General features: G+C 36.3%; 4 protein-coding genes across 10 annotated transcripts in view; all 4 read right to left on the bottom strand.

Annotated features, from left to right (window-relative positions):
• Nucleotides 1-1,878: 1,878 nt before the first annotated feature.
• Nucleotides 1,879-7,115, bottom strand: LOC118799247. The gene is made up of 8 exons (XM_036558973.1): nt 6,868-7,115; nt 6,293-6,553; nt 5,459-5,782; nt 5,215-5,368; nt 4,943-5,040; nt 4,679-4,777; nt 4,538-4,590; nt 1,879-3,205 (listed from the first exon to the last, which is right to left on the bottom strand). Exons 1-8 carry the CDS (start codon nt 6,935-6,937, stop codon nt 2,858-2,860), a joined length of 1,407 nt encoding a protein of 468 aa, XP_036414866.1. The 5' UTR covers nt 6,938-7,115; the 3' UTR covers nt 1,879-2,857.
• Nucleotides 7,116-8,070: 955 nt separating this feature from the next.
• kiss1 (KiSS-1 metastasis suppressor) lies at nt 8,071-11,125 on the bottom strand. Its single transcript, XM_036558975.1, has 3 exons — nt 9,954-11,125; nt 9,648-9,774; nt 8,071-8,367 (listed from the first exon to the last, which is right to left on the bottom strand). The coding sequence occupies exons 2-3, from the start codon at nt 9,730-9,732 to the stop codon at nt 8,150-8,152; spliced, it is 303 nt and encodes a 100-aa protein (XP_036414868.1). The 5' UTR covers nt 9,733-9,774; nt 9,954-11,125; the 3' UTR covers nt 8,071-8,149.
• A 140-nt stretch (nt 11,126-11,265) lies between these two features.
• Nucleotides 11,266-16,202, bottom strand: golt1a (golgi transport 1A). Its single transcript, XM_036558974.1, has 5 exons — nt 16,064-16,202; nt 15,575-15,666; nt 13,138-13,316; nt 11,702-11,765; nt 11,266-11,616 (listed from the first exon to the last, which is right to left on the bottom strand). The coding sequence occupies exons 1-5, from the start codon at nt 16,086-16,088 to the stop codon at nt 11,578-11,580; spliced, it is 399 nt and encodes a 132-aa protein (XP_036414867.1). The 5' UTR covers nt 16,089-16,202; the 3' UTR covers nt 11,266-11,577.
• A 1,787-nt stretch (nt 16,203-17,989) lies between these two features.
• The window catches only part of plekha6 (pleckstrin homology domain containing, family A member 6), a 98,387-nt gene continuing 95,116 nt past the window's right edge, over nt 17,990-21,260 (bottom strand). For all 7 annotated transcript variants that reach the window (XM_036558965.1, XM_036558966.1, XM_036558969.1 and 4 more), the window contains one exon: nt 17,990-20,613. The gene's annotated coding sequence lies outside the window, so the exon portion shown is untranslated. The remainder of the gene's footprint in view (nt 20,614-21,260) is intronic.

Here is a 21,260-nt window from a genome sequence, read left to right as displayed (position 1 = left end):
CTAGCATCCTGTTTCACAGTGAATTAAGTAAACTTCTCACATTTATCGCTCCCGCAGCCAGTGGTGTAGGTAGAAATATACTTTTGTGTAGGCCGGTGAAAAAGTGGGCAGGCCAATTTTTGGTACATAAAATTTTCGAAATGCACTAATGCCTCACAGTCTAATTAAATGAGGCTATAGCCCATCCCAGACAGCCATGCAGTCATCACCTTACCTATTCCAACACTTCCACCACTGTCGTGGTACAAAACAATAGCAGTCAACCAGAATGCATAATTCACATAAACACATCCAACACTGTAACACCCTTCATGCATACTGCCACGGCGGGCATTAAAAATGTCTTTATGTCTTATCTTTGATTACTCAATGCATTAAATTAACGTTTGACATTTTCACAAAGCCCATTTCAGCCTTGGTAGTAAAAGAGGACTGCAATTACTAAATTCACAGAAAACTGACATTTTTAACTTTTGTTTTTGGCAGCAAACGGCATACTCACTTTTTTAAACATCCTCAGTTACAGTGTTAACCTCAGCTTGAGTTTTAAAATTCTAACACCAGCGCACTGATAACAATCTGAAGGCTTCAGGCAATGGTGGATAATGACAGTTGCTAAGCAGTTGGAGAGCAGAATGATTTAATTAGCCATACAATGACAGAACTCACAGAGTACAAATTAAATTTTGTTAAAAATCGACTTATAATAAATATTCTTTACCTATTTGACTGGATAAGCCTGTGATCAGTCTTGGTAGGACCAGGCCATCTTGCACTCTTAGATCCATTCATGAGTCTACTGGTGGTTCCTGGTGGCAGATCAGTGCAATAGACCTCTGAAGTTGTGCATCATTCTGTAGTTGGTGCAATGCCCATATTATCAACTCAAGGTTTAAGTTGATTTCTCTATGACAAAGATGAATGGGATTTTATATATCACAGCTACTGGAAAAATTATTGTAAAACATATTTAAAAAGTATATGCATTTTTGTATTTGGAGGAATCTTTTCAATGTATCATTATATGTTTTAGCGCTTTTATAATGGTATACATTCTTTTTCAAGCGTGTAATATATTTTAAGTTATTTACCACTACTAAAAATGTGTAGAAACTAGTCTTCGTAGACACCTAACTACAAAAGCTTGTCCTTAAACTCTTTTCTTTTCTTTCAAATAAATACTTACATAGCCTAACTATGACTCAAAATGACAGATTTTTCAATATATGGGGACTTCTGACCTTTGCACCATGCATTGCACCATGAAGGTCACTTAGGGACTTCTTTATGATGCAACATGCTGCCCACGCTTTCTTAAAAGTATGTCAGAATAAAAGTCTTTTGTTTCAGGTTGAGTCACATGACATTTGAGAAAATCAGAATTTGCGGATGGATGTTGTGCGTTTAATGAAATACTTAAAGTTGCCCTATTTTGCAACATATTATGGTTTAAATTTCCATAGAATTGTGCAACTACTTTATTCAGAGTTTTATACCAACAGGAAAGAAAAATAAAAAGAGAGATTTCTCTGTAGTTTCACCCAGACAACAATGAGATCACAAGTCTCTCCAGCTGCTCAAACACTTCTTCTGAGAAAAAGACCTCAGTAATCTCATGTATGTCCTCTTGAGTCACACATGGTGCTCAGATTTGCTGAGAGAGTTTGTCTGCAACTAAATTCTCATCTCTCCTTTATCTCTGCTCTAAAGGCATTTTAGGAGAGTCACAATGAGCCATCAAAAAGCAACATTTGAGCAATAAAATTTTCCTGTAGGTCAAATGACCCTTTTTATAATGAACTGAATAATTATAGTTAATCTGCATATATTGTTGGACGGTCACAGCATCTGACATTTTTAGACTTTGGGAGGCATAAATGTCTGACATGAATTTTATTTTCATTTTCTAAAAAGTCATTCACATAGAAAATTGTAAAATACAATTATTCAATTACTGAACACAAAAAATAAATGTCATGTCACTTGGCACCAAACAAGAAAATAAACACCCAAATAAAGAGGCCGTGAGCATAAAGCTCCTCTAATCTGCCACCAGCATCTCCTTGGCTTCTTACACCACCATGTGGTCTCACATTATGAGTACACAGCCACTGTGGTCGACCAATATGATAAGAGCTCATTTTTTCCATCCGTGGTCAATTCTAAAACAAGACACAGATATATTTTTGACACAACGGATGCACCGTCTCACACCAACCCTTACACACAAGCTTTTTGAAGTTAAATAGGTCAGGTGATGTGAAAAGAATATCAGCGGAGTACGTGTTGTGCATAACATGGCAGGTCTAAACTGAATGTAGAAAGAGGTGAACAATGATGACAAGATGACACGACATGATATGCATTACTCATAATTGGTGCACAACAGATTCACACATATTGAAAATAAGTTCCCCTGTCAAGTCAATCTCCTTAGCTGCACAATCTGGTTTCTTCCTAACAGGATGTAAGCTTGTGCGTTGGCAATAAACAGCACAAGAGAGTGCTTTAATCTCATCAGAAACTTATTTTGAGTCCTGTTAGGTTTTCAGAGGGTTTCATAACAAGAATTAACTTTTCCTCCCATGCACAGCCAGTATATGCAATACCTGCAAACGTTACAGCCCCTACAAAAAAATCAGCAGTAAAAATAACATACATACTAGTTAAATTTAGAACATGGAGTTCTTATATATATATATACGTAAGCATCTACTTGAAATGCAGAGGTTGATACAGTGCTGTAAACATAATGTCAGTCATCTGATAGAAAAATGAAAATTATGTTTTTGGCATTTTATCTGCCCAAAAAAGATTATGTGGCTGGAAAGCATGGAAGTCAGTGTCTTTTGAGTACCTACTCTGTGGCTTTTTTAAAGACAACCAATGTGTAATTTACTGATTCTTCTTCGCTCTCGTCACTGCTGCTGCTCTCACTGCTGCTGCTGCTGCTGCTCTTACGGCTGGCTGCACTCTTTTCCCACTTTCCTGTAGGGCTGCCGCCCTCGTCGTCTTGGTCCTCAGTGGAAGATGTGTTCTGGGGTTCAGGTATATTAACGTAGTCCTGGTCTTTGTCTGCAGTCACATTTTCATAGTCTGGAGGAGCTGAAGGCATTTCTTCAGGGACATTTTCATAGTCTGCGTCCTTAGGGGTGGGCATTATAGTCAGATACTGGTGGTGAGGGCCAACGGATATATTCCCGAACTGAAACACAAACAGACCAACAAATATGCAAACTTTCTATACTACAACTTTACACTTACACTACAAATCACGTTTTGATGATTTTCTTAGTGATAAAAAGTTAATACAACTTCTACAGGAAGCCGACTTAAATATGGTATTTTTAGCACACATTTTCTATTTATTTGCTAAATTTATCATACTAAAAAAAAATAAAACAGTCATTGTGCATTTAATTTGTGTGGAAGAGTGTTCTTTGTGGAGAATGTGTTAAATTATTTTACACGTAGAAAACAACAAAAAAGTTATTAGACCAAGCGTGCCTAAACTTAAGTATAAGACTGTCTATGTCATCGTTGTTAGAAAAAAAAACACTGTATCTCCATTATTGTCCTTTTTTCTCTTTACATTAGATGCAATAGATACATAAATAAATAAATACTCTGATGAAAATGACTGACAATGAAAAAATCACATTTATTTACATTATAAATTAAGATTTATCTTATGAATTAAGATACATTATATTTTTTCCCTTCTATTAGTAACTAGAACACTTACTATTTTGAAGATACAATGTTTTGTTCTGACAGCGACAATATATTTGCATATTACACACACACTATTAAAAAACAGATGCTTCAAAGGGTTTTGAGCGATGCCTTAGAAGAACCATCTTTGAAAAATAGATTTGTTAGTGTAAAAGACCTCCTAATGTTCTATACTTATTTAAGGGCTCTTCCTAGAACCTTTACACTATGTGAAAAACATTTTTACACATTTTAAAAACACTCTTCTCTAAAGACTTCAGGGAACCAAAAGTACTTTTTTGGCTTTGCACAAAGAACCCTTTTTAATACCTTTATGTTTAAGAGTGCAGCCATGACATTTCATTATTTCTCTGAATAAACACTCCCATTCAAGGTTTGAAATGAATGTTTTTTTTTATAATATAAAATCAATTTGGTGGATGAAGTGATTTTAGTTCAGAATTTCCAGAATGATGAACAAAGCTCTCTGAAATGACTCTAAAATGACTGAGAAAGCTGTGGAGAAGTTACAAAAATATGGAAAATTAAGCAGCAAAATTTATATCTAGAATTCATCACTTTTCAAAAATGAAGATCAAATCAGGCAGATAAGTTCATAAAAATGTATGTAAATAGATCATTATAGAATATCATTTACATTTTACATCATTTGCATTAATGTAATGCCTTCTTGTTCAAGAACTCGAATAAAATATGTAAAAACACCCTGTAATAATATTAAATCTATACTGTAGATAAATCTATAATTATATCTGTAATTACATACATATATCAGAAATCAGTAAAACAGAACTGTACTTACTGAATGACCTGAGCTCTCTGAGCTAGTAGAGGATGAATCATCTGTACATGCAGCTTTAAAAGAAAAAGCAAACATTTAATGGATCAGAAACAGTTGACAGTCTTGACTAATGTATGAATCTCAGGCATGGAAAGCTCTTACTGTAGGGTTGTTTAGGGACAGGATTTGCAAGATGTAAGTCACTTCTGAGATCGCTCATGTAAAAAGTGCCTCCACCAAGATCTGGACTTTGTACACGATCTGAAAAACCATCTCAAAGGATCATAGTTTAAATCATGACAAATTTCCAAGATATAATATTAATATCAAAAGTAATGAAGAAAAGCTGCACAAACTTCAATTCAATAGCTTTGCTTTTGTGTGACCTAAATAGTACTATTCATTCATTCAACATTGATCACTCACCTTTGCGTCTTTTGTAGTACAGTTTGAGTAATATGATCAGTAGAGTAATGGCTATGATGGCAAGGAGACAAATGATGCTGTAGAGCAGAGGACTTTGACTGAAACAACATCACAATGCAAAGAATCACAGTGGAACTATTAGCAAGAACACCCCTTTCCAAGCCATTTAAAACAGATAGCAACAGCATGAATTAGAATGCTTACACACTGCTTTACAGTGACTAGTTATGTGCTGTTTAGAATTTTTAAATCATGGGCTTCATTATCATTACCTGAGAGGGGCTCCTGTGATAGAACTCCCAGCTTTACTTGTTGTAACACTTCTGGTAAGACTCATAGCTTTTCTTGGTGTAACAGTTTTGGTGGGTCTCTTTGTAACAGTATTTCTTGTAGCCGCTGCTGAGGTTGTTAAAGATAGCTGTGGATCTTAAAATCAACAGTTCAGCAACAGATGTTATTTTGCTGACAGTTAAAAAAAAAACATAAGTATTAAAGCAAGATAGAAAGATTGTACACCTGTTATAATAAGTTCCACATCTGCTGTTAATGTCTCCCAAGCACCGAGGTCATTCCAGTACCCGTATACACAGCGATAAGTTCCAGAATCTTTTATCTGAAGACTTTTGATAATGACATCAAAATAGTTGGAGTGCTTTTCAATTCTCACTCTTTCATTAAAGTCCTTGTTAATAGGACTGTCAATATTCTCACAATTTCCAGTGTAAGAGTACATCTTACACCAGGACAGTGAAGAACCGTGGCCTTGAATGTCATAGCTACAGCGTATTGTTACATTGCCTCCCTTTGTGCCATTCACATGTCGCGGCGCTGTCAGTCCAGCTGTTAGTGTCACATTGACATCATTAAAACACCATCAGAATTTGTAACTCTACATGTGTAAACATTTCCTTTATGAATGAGACAAGATTACTGGTTAAATGCTGTCATTGTTTCTAGCTCCCCAAGCAAAGACATTTAATGATTTTTATACATAGTCATGTGCAAAAGTTTGAACACCCTCGGTCAATTTAGTTGATGTTCTAAGTAAAAATATATTAATATATCTGTGACAGAGAACACACTTTGCATTTTGAAAATAAAACCAAAATGTGCGGTACCTTTTGCATAGGCCATATTATATTTTTTCCCCCAATTTTCCCCCAACAGTAATTGCATTAAAATGTGTAGAAGTGTGTTCACTTATTTTCAAAATCAAAAAAACATGTAATTTGACCAGGGGCACCCAAACTTTTACGACTGTAGCTGAATTATCAGAGCAATTGGCATATGTGCTGCTGATTACCACTGTAGTATAATTATTATTAAACAAAAAAAAAGGTTATTACTTACCAGGAAGCACTTCAATGTAAAATTTCTGCCGCCAGGGCCAACACATGTAACACCCTGAATCATCTGTGTTTAGGCTAAAGACTGTGATTTTCCACTGGCCCATATAGTGCTCTGTTTTTATTTTAGGGGGATATAGGTACCGACATTTGCTGGAGAAATTACACATACATCTCTGAAAGTAGACAGCTGATGAACTTGGACAGTAAAGTATTTCTGAGCTGCCACTGAGCGCAGTAATCTTGTGCATTGCTGCAGCTGGGGCTGTAGTAATAAAGTTAAGCACAAATTAATAACCATAAACATTTTTAATACGATCTGAACAAAGGCAGTTCAAATGCAATCTTTCAAAAGAACAACAGAAAAACAAACAAAAAACCCACCATGGTCATGGACAAAGAATGATAAAAAATGCTTTTTTTTAAATTACACACAGTACTGAATAGAAACTTCAGGTGCAACTGTTTTATTATATGTTTATCAGTTACGTATGGATGTTATTTTCAATGTTATTTCAACACTGCATCTGATCATGACTGTCAAAACTTTTTACCATAACTAGAATATCACAGCCTTACCTTCCAGTGGATTCAGAAGTACCAGACTGAGGAGAATTATTACAAAGATTGGTCCAGTGTCCATCCTCATGACTGCATAAATTCAAAATTTGCTCCAAAAATCACTTAAATCACTTTTTAAGTGAAAATCACTTTTTTAATTTAAGTGCCATTTTGCAAAGGAAAGAATATAGCACTGTGGCACTTAAGGCACAGCTCAAGTCAGTGGAAACTTGTGGTAAGGCAACATTACCGTTAACAGTGCAAAACATCTCAAGAGCTATCAGCAGTGATGTCGGTTTCATTTCAACGTTTGGGGGGACGCAGAGTTCATACCACGTGATTCATAAGTGTTTTATACTGATCAGTAGTATTAAAGATATGTAAGATTAAGAATATGCATTTATTCAAAACATTCTGAACTGGAAAACTTCAAATTAAAAATTAGAAACAGAAACTTGTGTATTAATACATGCACTTCAAAGTATTTATTATATCAATAAACCTCTAACTAACAAGTTCATGGATAAAAAAGAGATTTAAGTATCAAGATGAAAATAATACTTGATCTGTCTAGAACAGATGTATGAGTGACTTTTTCAACACTTTCAAACCTTGTATTCCCATTTTTGTCTTTTTTTTACATAATTTGAAAACATCAGCTTCTCCTTACATTGTGTGTTTAACAATAAATGGACCAAAAGAAAAATCTTTTTAGATTAACTTCCATTAAAAGTTAAGAAAGTTTTTTCCTTCTCCTGAAAAGTTACCATTTTAGAGGTATGAGGTTTTGTTCCCATAGTAACAATATGTAGGTGTCACGTGAAGAGCAAGAAGCTAAAAATTAGATATAGAAGCTTTTTACTTGGTTTACCAAAATTTTCTAGTCTTATGAAACTAGCTAGCCAGCAGTCACTAACAATTCATCAATTCATCCCCCTCCAAACATTAAATCAAGGCCTGTGGGCTATCAGTGAGGTATTAGGAGGAGTTCATTTACAAAGAGGGCCCTGTATCCTGGTGGGCCATATGTTACACACACAAATACAATTCTATACAATTCTTCAATTAAATTAAATTTAGTATAATAATATAGGCATTAAGTACTAAGTACAGTTACTCTTATAATAAAAAATTTATTAACTACCAAAAATATTGCCAAAGCTGTTAAACCCAGCTGTTAGCTAAGATAATGAACGAGACAAACAGAAATCACAATCATTCCAGATGAGTGATTTTAATTATTAAATAGTTGATTAATACAGAATTGTTTTGTATACACAAAGCCTTTGAAGCAAGGCTCTCACTTCCCATAGCGAAGGCCGAATGAATTGAGGTTGTACGATGCAAGATTATGCCTCTTCTTCATCTCAGGATGAAGCATTTCTGGGTGCCACCACCTGAGCGGGTTGGCTACATCTGTGGGGAAGTAGGCTGAAGGTTTGGACAATGGGGGTCCAGGAGTGGGCAGAAGATCTAATCTCTGCAGAACTTGGAGCACTGTCTCCTCAGGTGTCTTGTCTAAAGAAACAGAGAGTCAATAACTCAAAAAGGGTTCTACATAGTACTAATAAAGCTTTTAAGACTTTTTCATGTAATATAAAAGGTTTTTAAAAATACCATGTAAGCATTCAAATGGTTCTTTGAGTTGCCTTCACAAAAAAAAATCATATTTTTTTGTCAAAAATGCAAGTATCATGAAAATATGCTTTTTTAGAAGTAAACACAGTTGGTCTTGTTTGTAATTGTGACCCACTTAAAGTACATCATATGTAGGTTGGGTTCATATAATTAGTATTTTTTAGTGGGTTGGTGGCTACAATTACAAACAAGATCAGTTGTTGACCATGTGCAACATAAATCTTAAGTCTCATAGAAAACAAGTTAAAGACATTCTAGGCCTCTCTTTGCAAGTGGCACCTCTCACTGTCTCCACCCACTGACAACTGATTCACCATTTCTAAGCCCATGAAATGCAATGAGTTAACATCATGGCCTACTTTATTAAAATGTCTGGCTACTGGAGATTTGTGTGTAATTTCCCATTTTTTGTGAAATCAGTTGTTGTGTAGTATTTCTCACATAACTAAGGCAGTATGGGCACACTAGTAAATAAACCACAGAGGTCTAAGAGCATGCAATCCTAAGCACCTTATTGGTTTGAGGATGTGTGTAATTATTTAGCATCATGTGATTAAAATCAACACACTTGTAACTCCTAAAATGACAATTTAAAATCATAAAAGCTTGTAACTAAAAACTAGGGGGATCTTGAAATGCTTGACCAGTCCATGAATCACTATGTAATACATGCCAATGTCAGTTCACAGACATATGAGAAATAAGACTAAATGTGGACACAATGCAAAATTTTCCATTGGTCACTTTTATGTCTACATATATTTCAGTTGGTGGCTACAATGTCAAAAGCGCTCTCAGAAGGGCCATGTGCCAAAACGTATCTGAGCTTTTTCTTAATAAATGTTCAGTAAATTATACAAGTGCTGTCCTACTTCCTTCTAACTTTAAATTCTTATTTTTAATAAACAAGGTAGCATGTTTAGTATGCGCCATTTTTTAATATGAAAAAATACATTGTGCAAGAACTCTAATTGAAAAGAGAAAAATATCCTGGCTTTGAGATTAATAAAAAGTATTTTGAGGTACTTTTTTCTCTACTTGTAAAAGTTGAGAAAGGTACAGTAAGTAAATAATACTTTATACCAATTAAGTAATTTTACACCCCTGTAATTATTTATGAAGGTATTTATGAAGAATCTGTATTGTGCATCTACAAATACCTTCATCGGCGAATGTTAGAGGCCCAGTGGGGTAGGTCTCACCAAGTGTAACTGATACCATAAGCATCATAGTGAGCAGTAGCATTTCCAGTAGTATCCCCAGTGCACTGAAGAGAAATATCAGTATCTGTGAGAAAAAGCAGAATAATCATAATATAACCACACAACCAATTAATGACTTTTGTGCAAAATTTACATGCAAGATTTTTTTTTCACTTTATTTGTCTGGGTTATTTGGGATTTTACTGCTCTAAGGCAGTTAGATGGGAGCGTGGCATTAAATCAACTGGAGGTGTATAAATGTACCCTTTTCTTGATGAGAGTTTCCTGTCAGTACCCACACGTGCTGTGCACACACACAGGAGCACACAAACTTCAAAAACACCATCAAAAGCATCTGACGTCACCTTTCCTCCTGTGGCTAATCTGCTCTTCGAGTGTTCCTCTGAAACCAAAAGGTTATGCTCGATACTGGAGGTTCAATTGAAAAAAACATGGTCAGGATTTTTAAAGGTTCATTTTAAGAACAATCATCCATATTTTCTTAAGAAATAATACAAACATGACATCTTAAAAGTTGTTATAGGATTAATTTGCATTTATGTATTTAAGGGTTGCTCTCTCAGACAGGGGTTAAGCCTAATGCTATGCAACGTTTTCCTTTGAAAAGAGAATCTCCATTCAGAATTCTGTGTAGTCCAGGAAACCAACCATTATTTTTATTGGGGCAGTTTTGCTGCTTTACCAAAATGTTCAGACAGAACCCAACAGCTCACAGCCACAGCAGTAGTACTGAGCCTTCATTCAAAAGATACTAATTTATAGGCCCTGTCCTATTAAATGCCACAAATGAACTGCAGCTGATGTCCTTACATCAGTCACAGTAAGCATCCTAAAATTTTCTCTTGTTGTCCCTTCACATATGCAAAAACAAATTCGTCTATTGCCAACACTGCAATAGATAGATGAGAGATCAGCTCCTTAAGATTATTCTACAGAAGTTCAGAAAAACAACATTTGAAAAAACGACAGTTAGAGCTTTAATTAAGCATAATACTTTGAAAGCTGGTTACCATATTCTACTACACAACTACTAGATAAATGCAAATTCAGAGCAGTATGTGACTTACCTTCAGGTCCAGGTATAGAATGAAGGTGGTACCGTTTTATGTACTGTGCACCCCCTTGCTTGTCTCTGTCCCCTTTTTATACTCCAAAACATCCTGCGTCATGGGCTTCTCAGCAGGCCAGGCATCCAGTGTCTCTCTTCTGATCTGACCCCATCTCCTGATACCCACTGGCCCTCCATTCATTGGAAGACCTTTGTGGAATTTTGTCATCTACTATTGATAAGGCTCAATGATAAATTTAAATTAGGTTCATTTTCTAGTTTTAATAGGAAAAGAAAACAGGAACACATATGAATGAGAACAAGTGTTCATCCAAAATGCAGATGGAGAACTTGACAGTAGGTCAACAAGCTTTAGCAACTATGTGCAATACATTTAATTTGGGCATCATCTTGAGAAGATAATGATGAGTCTGTGAATCATCTTGGTTTCATTCTTATTTGATTGCCTACCTTAAATTGAAGTATAATAGGGATACAGTAGATGAATCCATTTCATTATTCCAGTTTATTAAAGTGAGTATAGCATTTCAGTATAACAGTGGATTTATTTAAAATGGTACAAATATCAACTGAAAACATCCTTAAAATACAGGGCATGCCATACAGCATCAAACAGAAAAATAAAAACCATGCAAACTTCACAACTGAAAAGCGGGAATTTTGATGACTAGTAGATTTTTTGGTTTAGCTTTTTTGACAGGGTTTCATTCTTGGTGTGTTGTTCCCCAAAAAGATTCCACAGCCTCATGATCTACATTGTTATCCAGCTATTTAGATCCTCTGCAATCGCAGCCCCCCTCACACCATTGAGGAGCTACTTCCTGAAAAGTTGAATAACTGAGAAAAGACAGAGGAAGAAAAGGGAATTACTACTGTTAACAATGCACCTCTAGTATTGTTGAAAACGAAGTCATATACTTACAGTACTGAGGAAAGGCATATTGAAGACTGTTCCAAGGAATCCAAAGGCTACTGGGAAGAATGATCTGGAATAGTGCAGAATATTGTTCATATTTTCATGATAAACTTAATGTAGACAACTTAAAATCAACAAGTGACTCATTCATATTTACATTAATGTGCAATTCTGGTGTGCTTACAGACAATTCGACTGGGATTTGCTTGCCTTCAAGCACACCATGCTAAACTCCCAACGCTACATTGGCCTGTCATCTCTGTGGCATGATTAAAATTCTGAGTAAGAGTGTCTGCCAAATGCCATAAATGCTAATGTAAAGGCAGAAAAGACAAAATGTTTTGGGGAGGGGAGGTTCTTAAAAATGTATATTGTAAATATTTTTGATATTGTAAACCATCCTGATTAAGATTCTAAACATTTTTATTGTAAAATAAATTTTCCAGCTGTGTCAGAAATACATCCGTAATACGATTTTGAACAACCCTACAGTGGGATGAACCATTTCTTAACTGTTGACATTGATTCATGCTTGATTCCCCCATTACATATTCATTCATTGTCAAGAGAAAACAATCTAGACAAAAAAAGTGTATAGGCAAGTATCTAGTTTTTTGTGAATTAGCTAGCTAGCTCAGTCTTGGAATTTAAATGGAACTATTTTAACTGACCTATGAATGAATTTGTTATGCCAGTGGTTAAGTAGTGCAGGTTACTTGTATAGGGTGTTGCATGACAACAGGTAGCTAATGTTTAGCAGCTACTGTTAGCTATCTGCTAATATTATTGTTAGCTTGCTATTCACTACCATGATTAAATGTCCTCTCATTTCTATTTGAGCAACTTCTGTGCCTTTTGGTATTTCTATGAAATAATATAAAAAATATATCTAATATGAAAAGATTTAACAATGTAATTGGTACAACAAGTTAGACAGAATAAAAAAGACTAAAGAAGATTAAAATAAAACTTGGAGAAAAAAGCTAATTTCCCAAATGTCATTTTATAATTCAGAATCTGGATCCACACTGACATTCTAATTGTATAAATTACAATAAAATTATGTGGATTCAAACATCTTATTGTAAAAGACTAAAAATCTTGCCAGTCTGCAGTGTTTTCTAAGCAAAACTGGTAAGTTGTCAGCCGCATAGTGAGTTCACTTAGTGGCCACAGGTGCTTGGATTTTCGTGAAAAAGGCCCATTAGGATGGAAAAGGCTAATTCTGTTAGGGAACAGGATTTTAGATGTCTTGACTCTATTTTTCCTGCAACCATTCCAAAGACTCTACCACAACAGTAAGCAGCTGCTTCCCTGTAGCACCGCATGTGCATCTCATCCCTCATTAAGACCAAACGTTCTGAGAAGCACTTTTGGTATCTTGATCATGCTGACAGAATCCATTGATGTTGAAGCCAATAGCTTGGAAATATGTTACTCACTTGAACAGAAGCACAAAGCCATAACTTTCCACTAGCATGCCTATGCGTGGCCATCGTAGCACCACTAAAGCTACACCGCCAAGGAAAAATGACGAGGCTCTGAGCTTCTGTCTCTGGAAGAAGAAGTGTGCCGTTCTCCTCAGGCCAATAATGAAGGCCAGACCAGCCAGGAACAGGATCTGTGGTAGATCATTGCAAGAAAAAATAATTGCATATTGTGTGGGTTTAAATAACCTTCCACTGAGTAAAGACAGTTTATGTAAGAACATTTAAGTACATCCCCATTTCCCAAAAAGTTAGGAGTTTGTGCAAAATGTAAATAAAAACAGAATGCAATTATGTGCAAATCATTTTAACACTTTATTTATTTGAAAATAGTACAAAGACAACATATCAAATGTTGAAACTAAAAAAAAAAATGTTTTTTTTTTTAAAATATATAACCAATTTGAATTTTGATGCCAGCGACATGCTTCAAGAAAGTTGGGATAGCAGTTTACTACTGTGTTGCATCACTTCTTCTTTTAACAACGCTCTATAAGTGTTTGGGAACTGAGGAGTCCAACTGCTGTAGTTTGAAAGTGAAATCTTTTCGCATTCTTGCTTATATAGGATTTCAGCTGCTCGTCATTTCGGGGTCTCCTTTGTCATGTTTTTGGTTTCATAATGCACCAAATGTTTTCAATGGATGACAGGTCTGGACTGCAGGCAGACCAGTTTAGCACCTGGACTCTTTTAATATGGAGCCATGCTGTTGTAATACAGGCAGAATGTGGTTTGGCATTGTCTTCCTAAAAGAAGCAAGGCCTTCCCTGAAAAAGATGTTGTCTGGATGGCAAAATATGTTCAGCATTAAGTCACCCATGCCATGTGCACAATGCACCCCCATCCCATCATGAATGTTGGGTTTTGAATTGTGGTCAGATAACAAGCTGGATGGTCACTCTCCTCTTTAGCCAGGATGATGCCTTGTCCATGATTTCCAAAAAAAATGTAAATTTTGATTTGTCGGACTGCAGGACACTTTTTCACTTTGCCTCAGTGCATCTTAAGTCAGTTTGGGCCCAGAGAAGGCGGCGGTGTTTCTGGATCCTGTATATAAATGGTTTCTTCTTTGCATGGTAGAGTTTTAACTTGCATTTGTGGATGCAGAGACGAATTGTCGTTGACGTGTTCATAGGCACTGGTTTTTGGAAGTGTTACTGAGCCCAAGCAGTGATTTATACTGCAGAATCATGTCTTTTTTTAATGCAGTGCTGCCTGAGAGCCCAAAGAACATGGCCAGCAAATACTGTTTTTTGGTCTTGTCCCTTGCATACAGAGATTTCTTTGGATTCTATGAATCTTTTAACAGTATTATGTACCGCAGATGATGAAATCCCCAAGTTCTTTGCTACTTTACATTGACAAAATCTATTTGCCCATGAAGTCTTTCACAGAGTGGTAAACCCCTCCCCATCTTTACTTCTTTACTTAATGTTGCCAGTTAACCTATTCAGTTGTGAGATGTTCCAACTTCTGTTTTTTAGCATTACAAAGCGTTACCAGCATTTCCTTGCGCCTGTCCCAGCTTTTTTGAAATGTGTCGTTGGTATCAAATTCAAAATGGGCATATATTTTTCAAAAAACAATAAAATATCTGTTTCAACATTTGATATGTTGTCTTTGTACTATTTTCAATTAGGTATAGGGCTTAAATTTTGTGCACATCATTTCATTGTGTTTTTATTTACTTTTTGCACATCTCAACTTTTTTGGAAATGGGGTTGTAACAAAAAAGCATTTGCACACTCAATCAATTTACCCATTGGTAAAGTTTAGTGAAGTTCAGCAGGTTATTTTCTTAAGTGTTTAACAACATGAAATATTGTTTTAGAGAAAAACTCTTTAAAAGCTCAGCATCAAATAGATTTGTTAGACTTTAGTAAATAGACAACTCTTTGTGTGGAGAAAGGCAGGAGAAGAATTCAGTTCCCTTACAGAAGGGAACTGTAAAGGTGGAAACATCAAAGTCTAGAGCTGTTATTGATGGGATCAAAAGTGTATAAAGGTGTTTTGAATATTAACCTGCAAAAATCTTGAAAAAACTGTGCAAATTCTAACAATCTGAAACTCACCAGCCACCTTTTGAATGAATACCTTGCCTACAAGAAAACTGCACTATTGAAATGGGTCTGTTTGAAATAAATACCATTTGGTTTGAAATTTTATTTCCTAACACAATTAACACATTGCACAAATGCACAAATGTTCAAATACTTTTTGGAGCACTAAATATCATTCAGCCATAAATCACATAATCAGTGTTTCCAAATCCATGTTATCTTATAAACATTTGAAAACCATCACCCCATTTTAACTGGGCCTGCTGTGCTTAAGGACACATCTTGTATCATGCTTCAAACAGAGCGTTGAGTCTTTGATGTGAGGTACTTACGTTACCAAATGCCAGCAAGACAGAGTCAAAGTACAGCAGCACTCCAAACAGTATGAAGAATATACCAAAGCCTGATAAACCCACGCCGATCTCTATAGTCCAGTTAGGGAACAATGAGAAAGTAAGAAAGTAAGAATTTGCACTCAATTTAGAAAGCACTGAAAGGTAAAGTTGAGATCAGTAATGGAGAAAGTACACAAAAATACAGTACCAAAGAGCTACCTCTAGAAATGAAAGTAATGACACCAAAATTGTCAATAATGACTTTTTGGTGCTTAGTTTAAAGACAATGGCAAAGCCTTTTCAGTGGAGTAGTCATGTAATGATGGAGAAATGCCACCTTATTTAAACTTCCCAGAATGTATCTTTGATTAAGCTACTTGACTCCTTATCTACCCCAGGAGTCCACATACCAAATACTCTTGGATCACTCTACTTATTGTCATTATTGACACTTTAAAGTCATAAAATCAAATGCAGTAAACTCACTCTGAAACTCTGTGATCGGAACCATAGTGTTCTCCACTCAGTGACCACTCTTTGGCTCGATTTGTTCACCCTTTCAGCTCCTCATTGTCCCTTGTGTTGCCCTATCATGTAAGCCTGACCTTTGAACCCTGATGTCAGAGTATATGTAGTAAACATTAACCAGGCCAACAGCACTGATGATGAATGGCTTTGCCGTGTAACCAATCCAAAGGCTTTCCAGTATATCAATCCTGATGACTCATTAGGCTACAGACTACTCAGCTCTCACATATTTGCTATTCTTCTAAAACCTTGGCAGGACTGGGATGTCCTGAGATCAAAATATCAGACTCCCTTTTCTGTAAAGCCTGAAGCTTTTAACTCTTATCTGTTGAAAACAATATTCCTGAGTATCTAAAAATTATTCTAGAGCTGTTACATATCAGAAGAAACTGCATTCCAAACCATACCATTTTAGGCCCTCAATAACACCATTAGGGGCCTGGTCAAATGTGCCAGATGGATCATTTTATCATTTTCAGGTCTTTGGTTCTCCTTCATGGAAAGCCTGAGCCAGGGGCTGCCTTAGTCTCATACTCTGGTCTGGATTTTTCAAAATTTCTGCATAATTGAATGTTGAGGATGTTAACAAAACTCATTAGGAATGTTTGATGTGAAATTATTAAGAATATGCTGCCTAGTGCCTGACACATTGCTTTACAACAGTTTTTAGATAAGATTTTGGCCAAAATCCATTTTTTTTACAATATATACATGGCAGGGAGACAAATGCAGGGTGATTTTTAACCCCCAAAGATGCCTTTTTTATATTTACCAATATTTTACCATTACCAATATTACATATCAAAAACATGCAGGCTCACTGTTGGTTTTGCATAGTAAATAAAATGGCTATATTTGTGCTGTGGACATTGCAACCTCTTATCACCACCACTGTAAAAAGTCAAGTCTTTAAAAAATTGGTGACATTTCCCTTTAACATGTATTTAATATCTAATTATATATAACTCTATGCTATTACTTTGGCCTTGAAACCGAATGTGAAAGTGTCTTGGATGAGAAAGGCTTCCCAGGTTGTCCACCTCCAAGACAAAAATATTGCAACAGCTTTAGCGTTAACTGATCTGCTGTAAGCAATCGTCCAAGACAGGACGTCAGAAAATCAAGTGTGATTTTTGAGAACCCTTCTGTTTTCAGTTACACCGGTCAATCAATCATGCCGTTGGTTTCCAGACACTTTGAGGTGGAACTGCCAGATTTGTACTGGCTAATATGAATGAAAGAAACAGTTTTTCAAACCACATGTATTTGGTAAATCACCATGGAACTGAAAAGAAAAAAAACTTTTCTATGATTCACTGGTCATTTGGAAAGTAAATAAAACGACATCAGACTACTCTTAATGACTTTTACCTTTCATTCACTGAATTATGTAGACATTTTAACGTTTAGCACAACATGACTTTAAATACCTAATGCAATATAACCCTGCTAAAAAAAAAACATGGTGTTACTATTGGTTCCTGATAGTTTTGTAACATGTTTCGGCTTTTTTGATTGGTTCTCATCACTATGTAAAGGATCCTAATGGTTCAACAGGTGACCTATGGCTGATTCCAAAGGCATTTAGTGGTTTCCTAAAGGGATCTAAAGGTGTTTTACAGGAAACTAATGGTTGCCAAACTATTTCCAGTTCCCATTAGAAAGCAAAACGATCAGTTAATCCTAATGGTTTCCAATGGTTCTTTTTCAGCAGGGAACACAAGTTCAACAGTTGAGCTAGCCTTAGTGTTTTTCTTTGTTATGGGCAAATGGATCCAAGTAATCTTTCTTTTTTATAGCAATGATTAGAGGAAAAAGTGCTTTGTGAATGTGGGGAAGTTCTCTTGGATTTACTAATACCAGCAGAAATATGCAGACAAAAGACACATTTGAATACATTCACTTTATTGCATGAGGGTATTCCTAAAGCAAGCATATTGACTGTTTTGATTTGCATAGTTCAAGCATTTTTTCTGTATTTTTCCTCAACGTAGCAACAGTAACTGTTAATATTAAGATTTAATTTGGTTTGAAAATATGTACACAGACCAATGTTTAGTCCTTTGTTAGCTTTATATGCTACATGTTTTAAAACCAAATATTAGACACTCTGTTCTGACTGTTTTGCATTTCTTGACGCGTTTCATTCCAATTACATAAAAAATAAATTTCTTAAAAATTATCCTTAACTGAGGCCTTCGAAACAACACATAACAAAATAAAGATATGCCAACCTTAATCCCCAGTGCCATGAAAAATGCAAAACACTCTGTTAGAAATTTCATTGATCAGACTTCATCTTATTCATCAAATATCCATGCTCTTAGAAAAATATGTACTGCATTTTGATGACCTTATTTTTCCCTTTCTTTAAAATAATAAAAATAGAACCTCTATCATCCCCTTGGGTCTGTTTCTTTTACCTTTTTGAAAATGATGATCCAATTCTGAGACACTAATCACGTTTGTTTCTGTTCCAGCTATCAGAAAACTTGATTCAGTTATCTCACTTTGCAAAAGACTTGCATGTGCTAATGAGTTAAAGAGAGAGCATGAGAAAAAGAAGCATCGTTTTCTGAAACATACTTCCATAAAAACAGAGCACTGTACACAAACTGAAGCCACGATTTAAAGCTAGACTAGTCACAGACCAATTTTCCTTACTTTAAAAAGTTAGCCGAAGTGCCGAAAAGCATGGGACGGCCTAACAACTTGCATGACATGTCAGGTTTCAGTGAGGGGTTGCGTCTCTGAGCGCCAAAACGCTGAATCTGAATGAAGTAAGAAAATAGGAGACATGTAGGGTTTGGCAAATTATTTGTTACTTGTATGATACACTGTAATCAAGCTGCTTGATGACATCCGTCAAAGGTATTCGGCGGTAATAGAAAAATACTTGTTTCATTTAATTCCGCATCAAATATCAATATCAGTATTTACACAACATATCATTTTGCCTAAGCACGAAAAAGATCCAAAATGTCCAAATGAAATACCCAATGGCACAGTGTTACACTACTGGGCGCTATATTCACAGGGGGGATCTATGGGCTACATATTTTAATTTAACACAATACAGGCTGAGATGCAAGTTGCTGCCCTCCCTTTCTCCCACCCACCAACCAACACCCTAAATAACACACTCTTTCAACAAGCAGATTTACAGTTCTAAGGGCACTTTTTTCCAGCTTTCATTCTATAACCTACTATTTATAAATCATTATACTCCTTTCACCTCACACACATATTTCAGTAAAAGCACTATGAGGATCCACATGGCTTTGAATACAACTCAAATCAATATATATGTACCTTCTATAGATATATATGTATAATATTGAACCAATAGGTTGAAACACTGCAGTGCTAACAGCACCAGAAGGTACTGGACCGGTGACAGCTGGGATCTAGTTCCCAGCAAGCCCTATTTAAAGTGAAAAGTGAAGAGGAGGGAGGGGAAAGAAGAGGCTAGAAGGAGTCACAGTGAGTCTGTCTTTAGCTGGGCTTGATTTCCTCTAAAGTCTAGATGAAGGGAATGAGGAAATAAGTGCCCTTGCAAGCTCTTCACGTTGAGGTCCATACGTTTGTCCAAGTCTCTTTCAAAGCATCTTCTCACTGTGGTTCCCTTGACCAGAGAGGGAATGGGCGCTTTCACATATTGCGATTGTTCCCAACTCTAGGATAATGCCTCTACATGATCTTTGGATGATCACAAGAGTGGTTTGTGGTGAGTAGCTGTAGCTTGAAACTCAGATTTAGGTGCTATTGTTGAGCTAGTGTTCAGTCTCTCTGGTTGTAACATACTGATGCACTGATCTGGTCAACTTTCAGTGGTCCTTGGTCTAGTCCTGCTACCTCCTGTCCGGTTCTGCTACTTTCTCCTGACTCTCTTGGTCTACCAGACTTTCCATTGTGTCTTTCGGGACAGCTTCCCTTCCTAGGCCGTTACGCTGTTTATTGACATGCTTGTGTCTCCAATCTCACTTCTGCAGATCCTGTCCTGAGCTGCTGAATCCAGCCTTTTCAATATGACTGTAATATGTACTCCAGTCACACAATATGACAAGGAGTAAATATGGTTTTGTGTAAACAAGTCTCACTTTCTGGCTAGTTCTGTAGCTTTCATTATGTGGCCGCTTACCCTCCCATGTCAAGACAGCTTTGTTATTTGCATTGTGCAGTCCTGCTATAGGTTAAGATCCTTTAGTTAGGACTCGGTAGAGGAAGAAGCGTGTGAGTGCAGTGAGAGCTAGAGAGGCCAATTGTGAGGACGTGTCCTCGGAGCGACCTCTGTGCTTTGTCTCTTAGACTGTCACACCCAAGTGTCCCCAACCTCCAAACACTGTGTAGTATTCCTCTTCCTGTAGTCATGTCGGTAACTGGAATAAATACGCTCGTTTGGGGAGATGAACTTTGTCAGTTTTTGGGCTTCTTTTGTTTGCCATTTTGTCTCCAAGTTGGCACTCAGAAGGGCTCACCATCGAACTTCACAGCAGCCAGTGCTTGAGCTGAAAATTATGATGAAATAAAGACAGGAAGAAGAAAAAAAATGAGAAATGGCGCCATCAAATACTGAAGTATTGGCACTCTGCAAGAAGAAACATCATTGTTCACATTGCTGTAAACACACCAAACCAAAAATGGACTGCTAAGAGGCAGCAGGAACTCCAAAACACATCTTTCACCACATTCCTCAAGACCAGGCTGTATTATTTTATCAAGTGATCAGTAAACACTATTACCTATTGTTAAGTAGCCTCTTAAGAAAGTCACAAAATGAATATACAAAATGTTCCAGAGGGCTTCGACAATATCTTCTGAATTAGACCGTACCTTTTTACTGATGGAACAGGCATGCAATCTGTCATAACAAGTACCCCCCCATTAACTGTGCATAGTGTATCAGGTTTATTGTGCCTGCAGTAATATATATATGTCATATATCAAAAACACTGTGGGTGTCTATGACAGTCTTCTTGATTTATATTCCACATTAAAGGACAAGCTGCAACATGGACCAAAGAACAGGGAGAACAGTGCTCAAGCAAAGATTGCACACTTTATTGTAAGACATTTTTAATGGATTTTGACCTTGTAAACCTGCAGATGAAGATGCGTAATTTATGAGAAACTCAGCCTCAAGTGCCAAAAGCAA

Source organism: Colossoma macropomum, unplaced genomic scaffold (assembly GCF_904425465.1).
Source record: "Colossoma macropomum unplaced genomic scaffold, Colossoma_macropomum, whole genome shotgun sequence".
In the NCBI taxonomy this organism is placed as follows: Eukaryota; Metazoa; Chordata; class Actinopteri; order Characiformes; family Serrasalmidae; genus Colossoma; species Colossoma macropomum.
The sequence above is the reverse complement of the archived record's forward strand: the minus strand, read 5'-3'. Positions and strand labels throughout refer to the sequence as shown.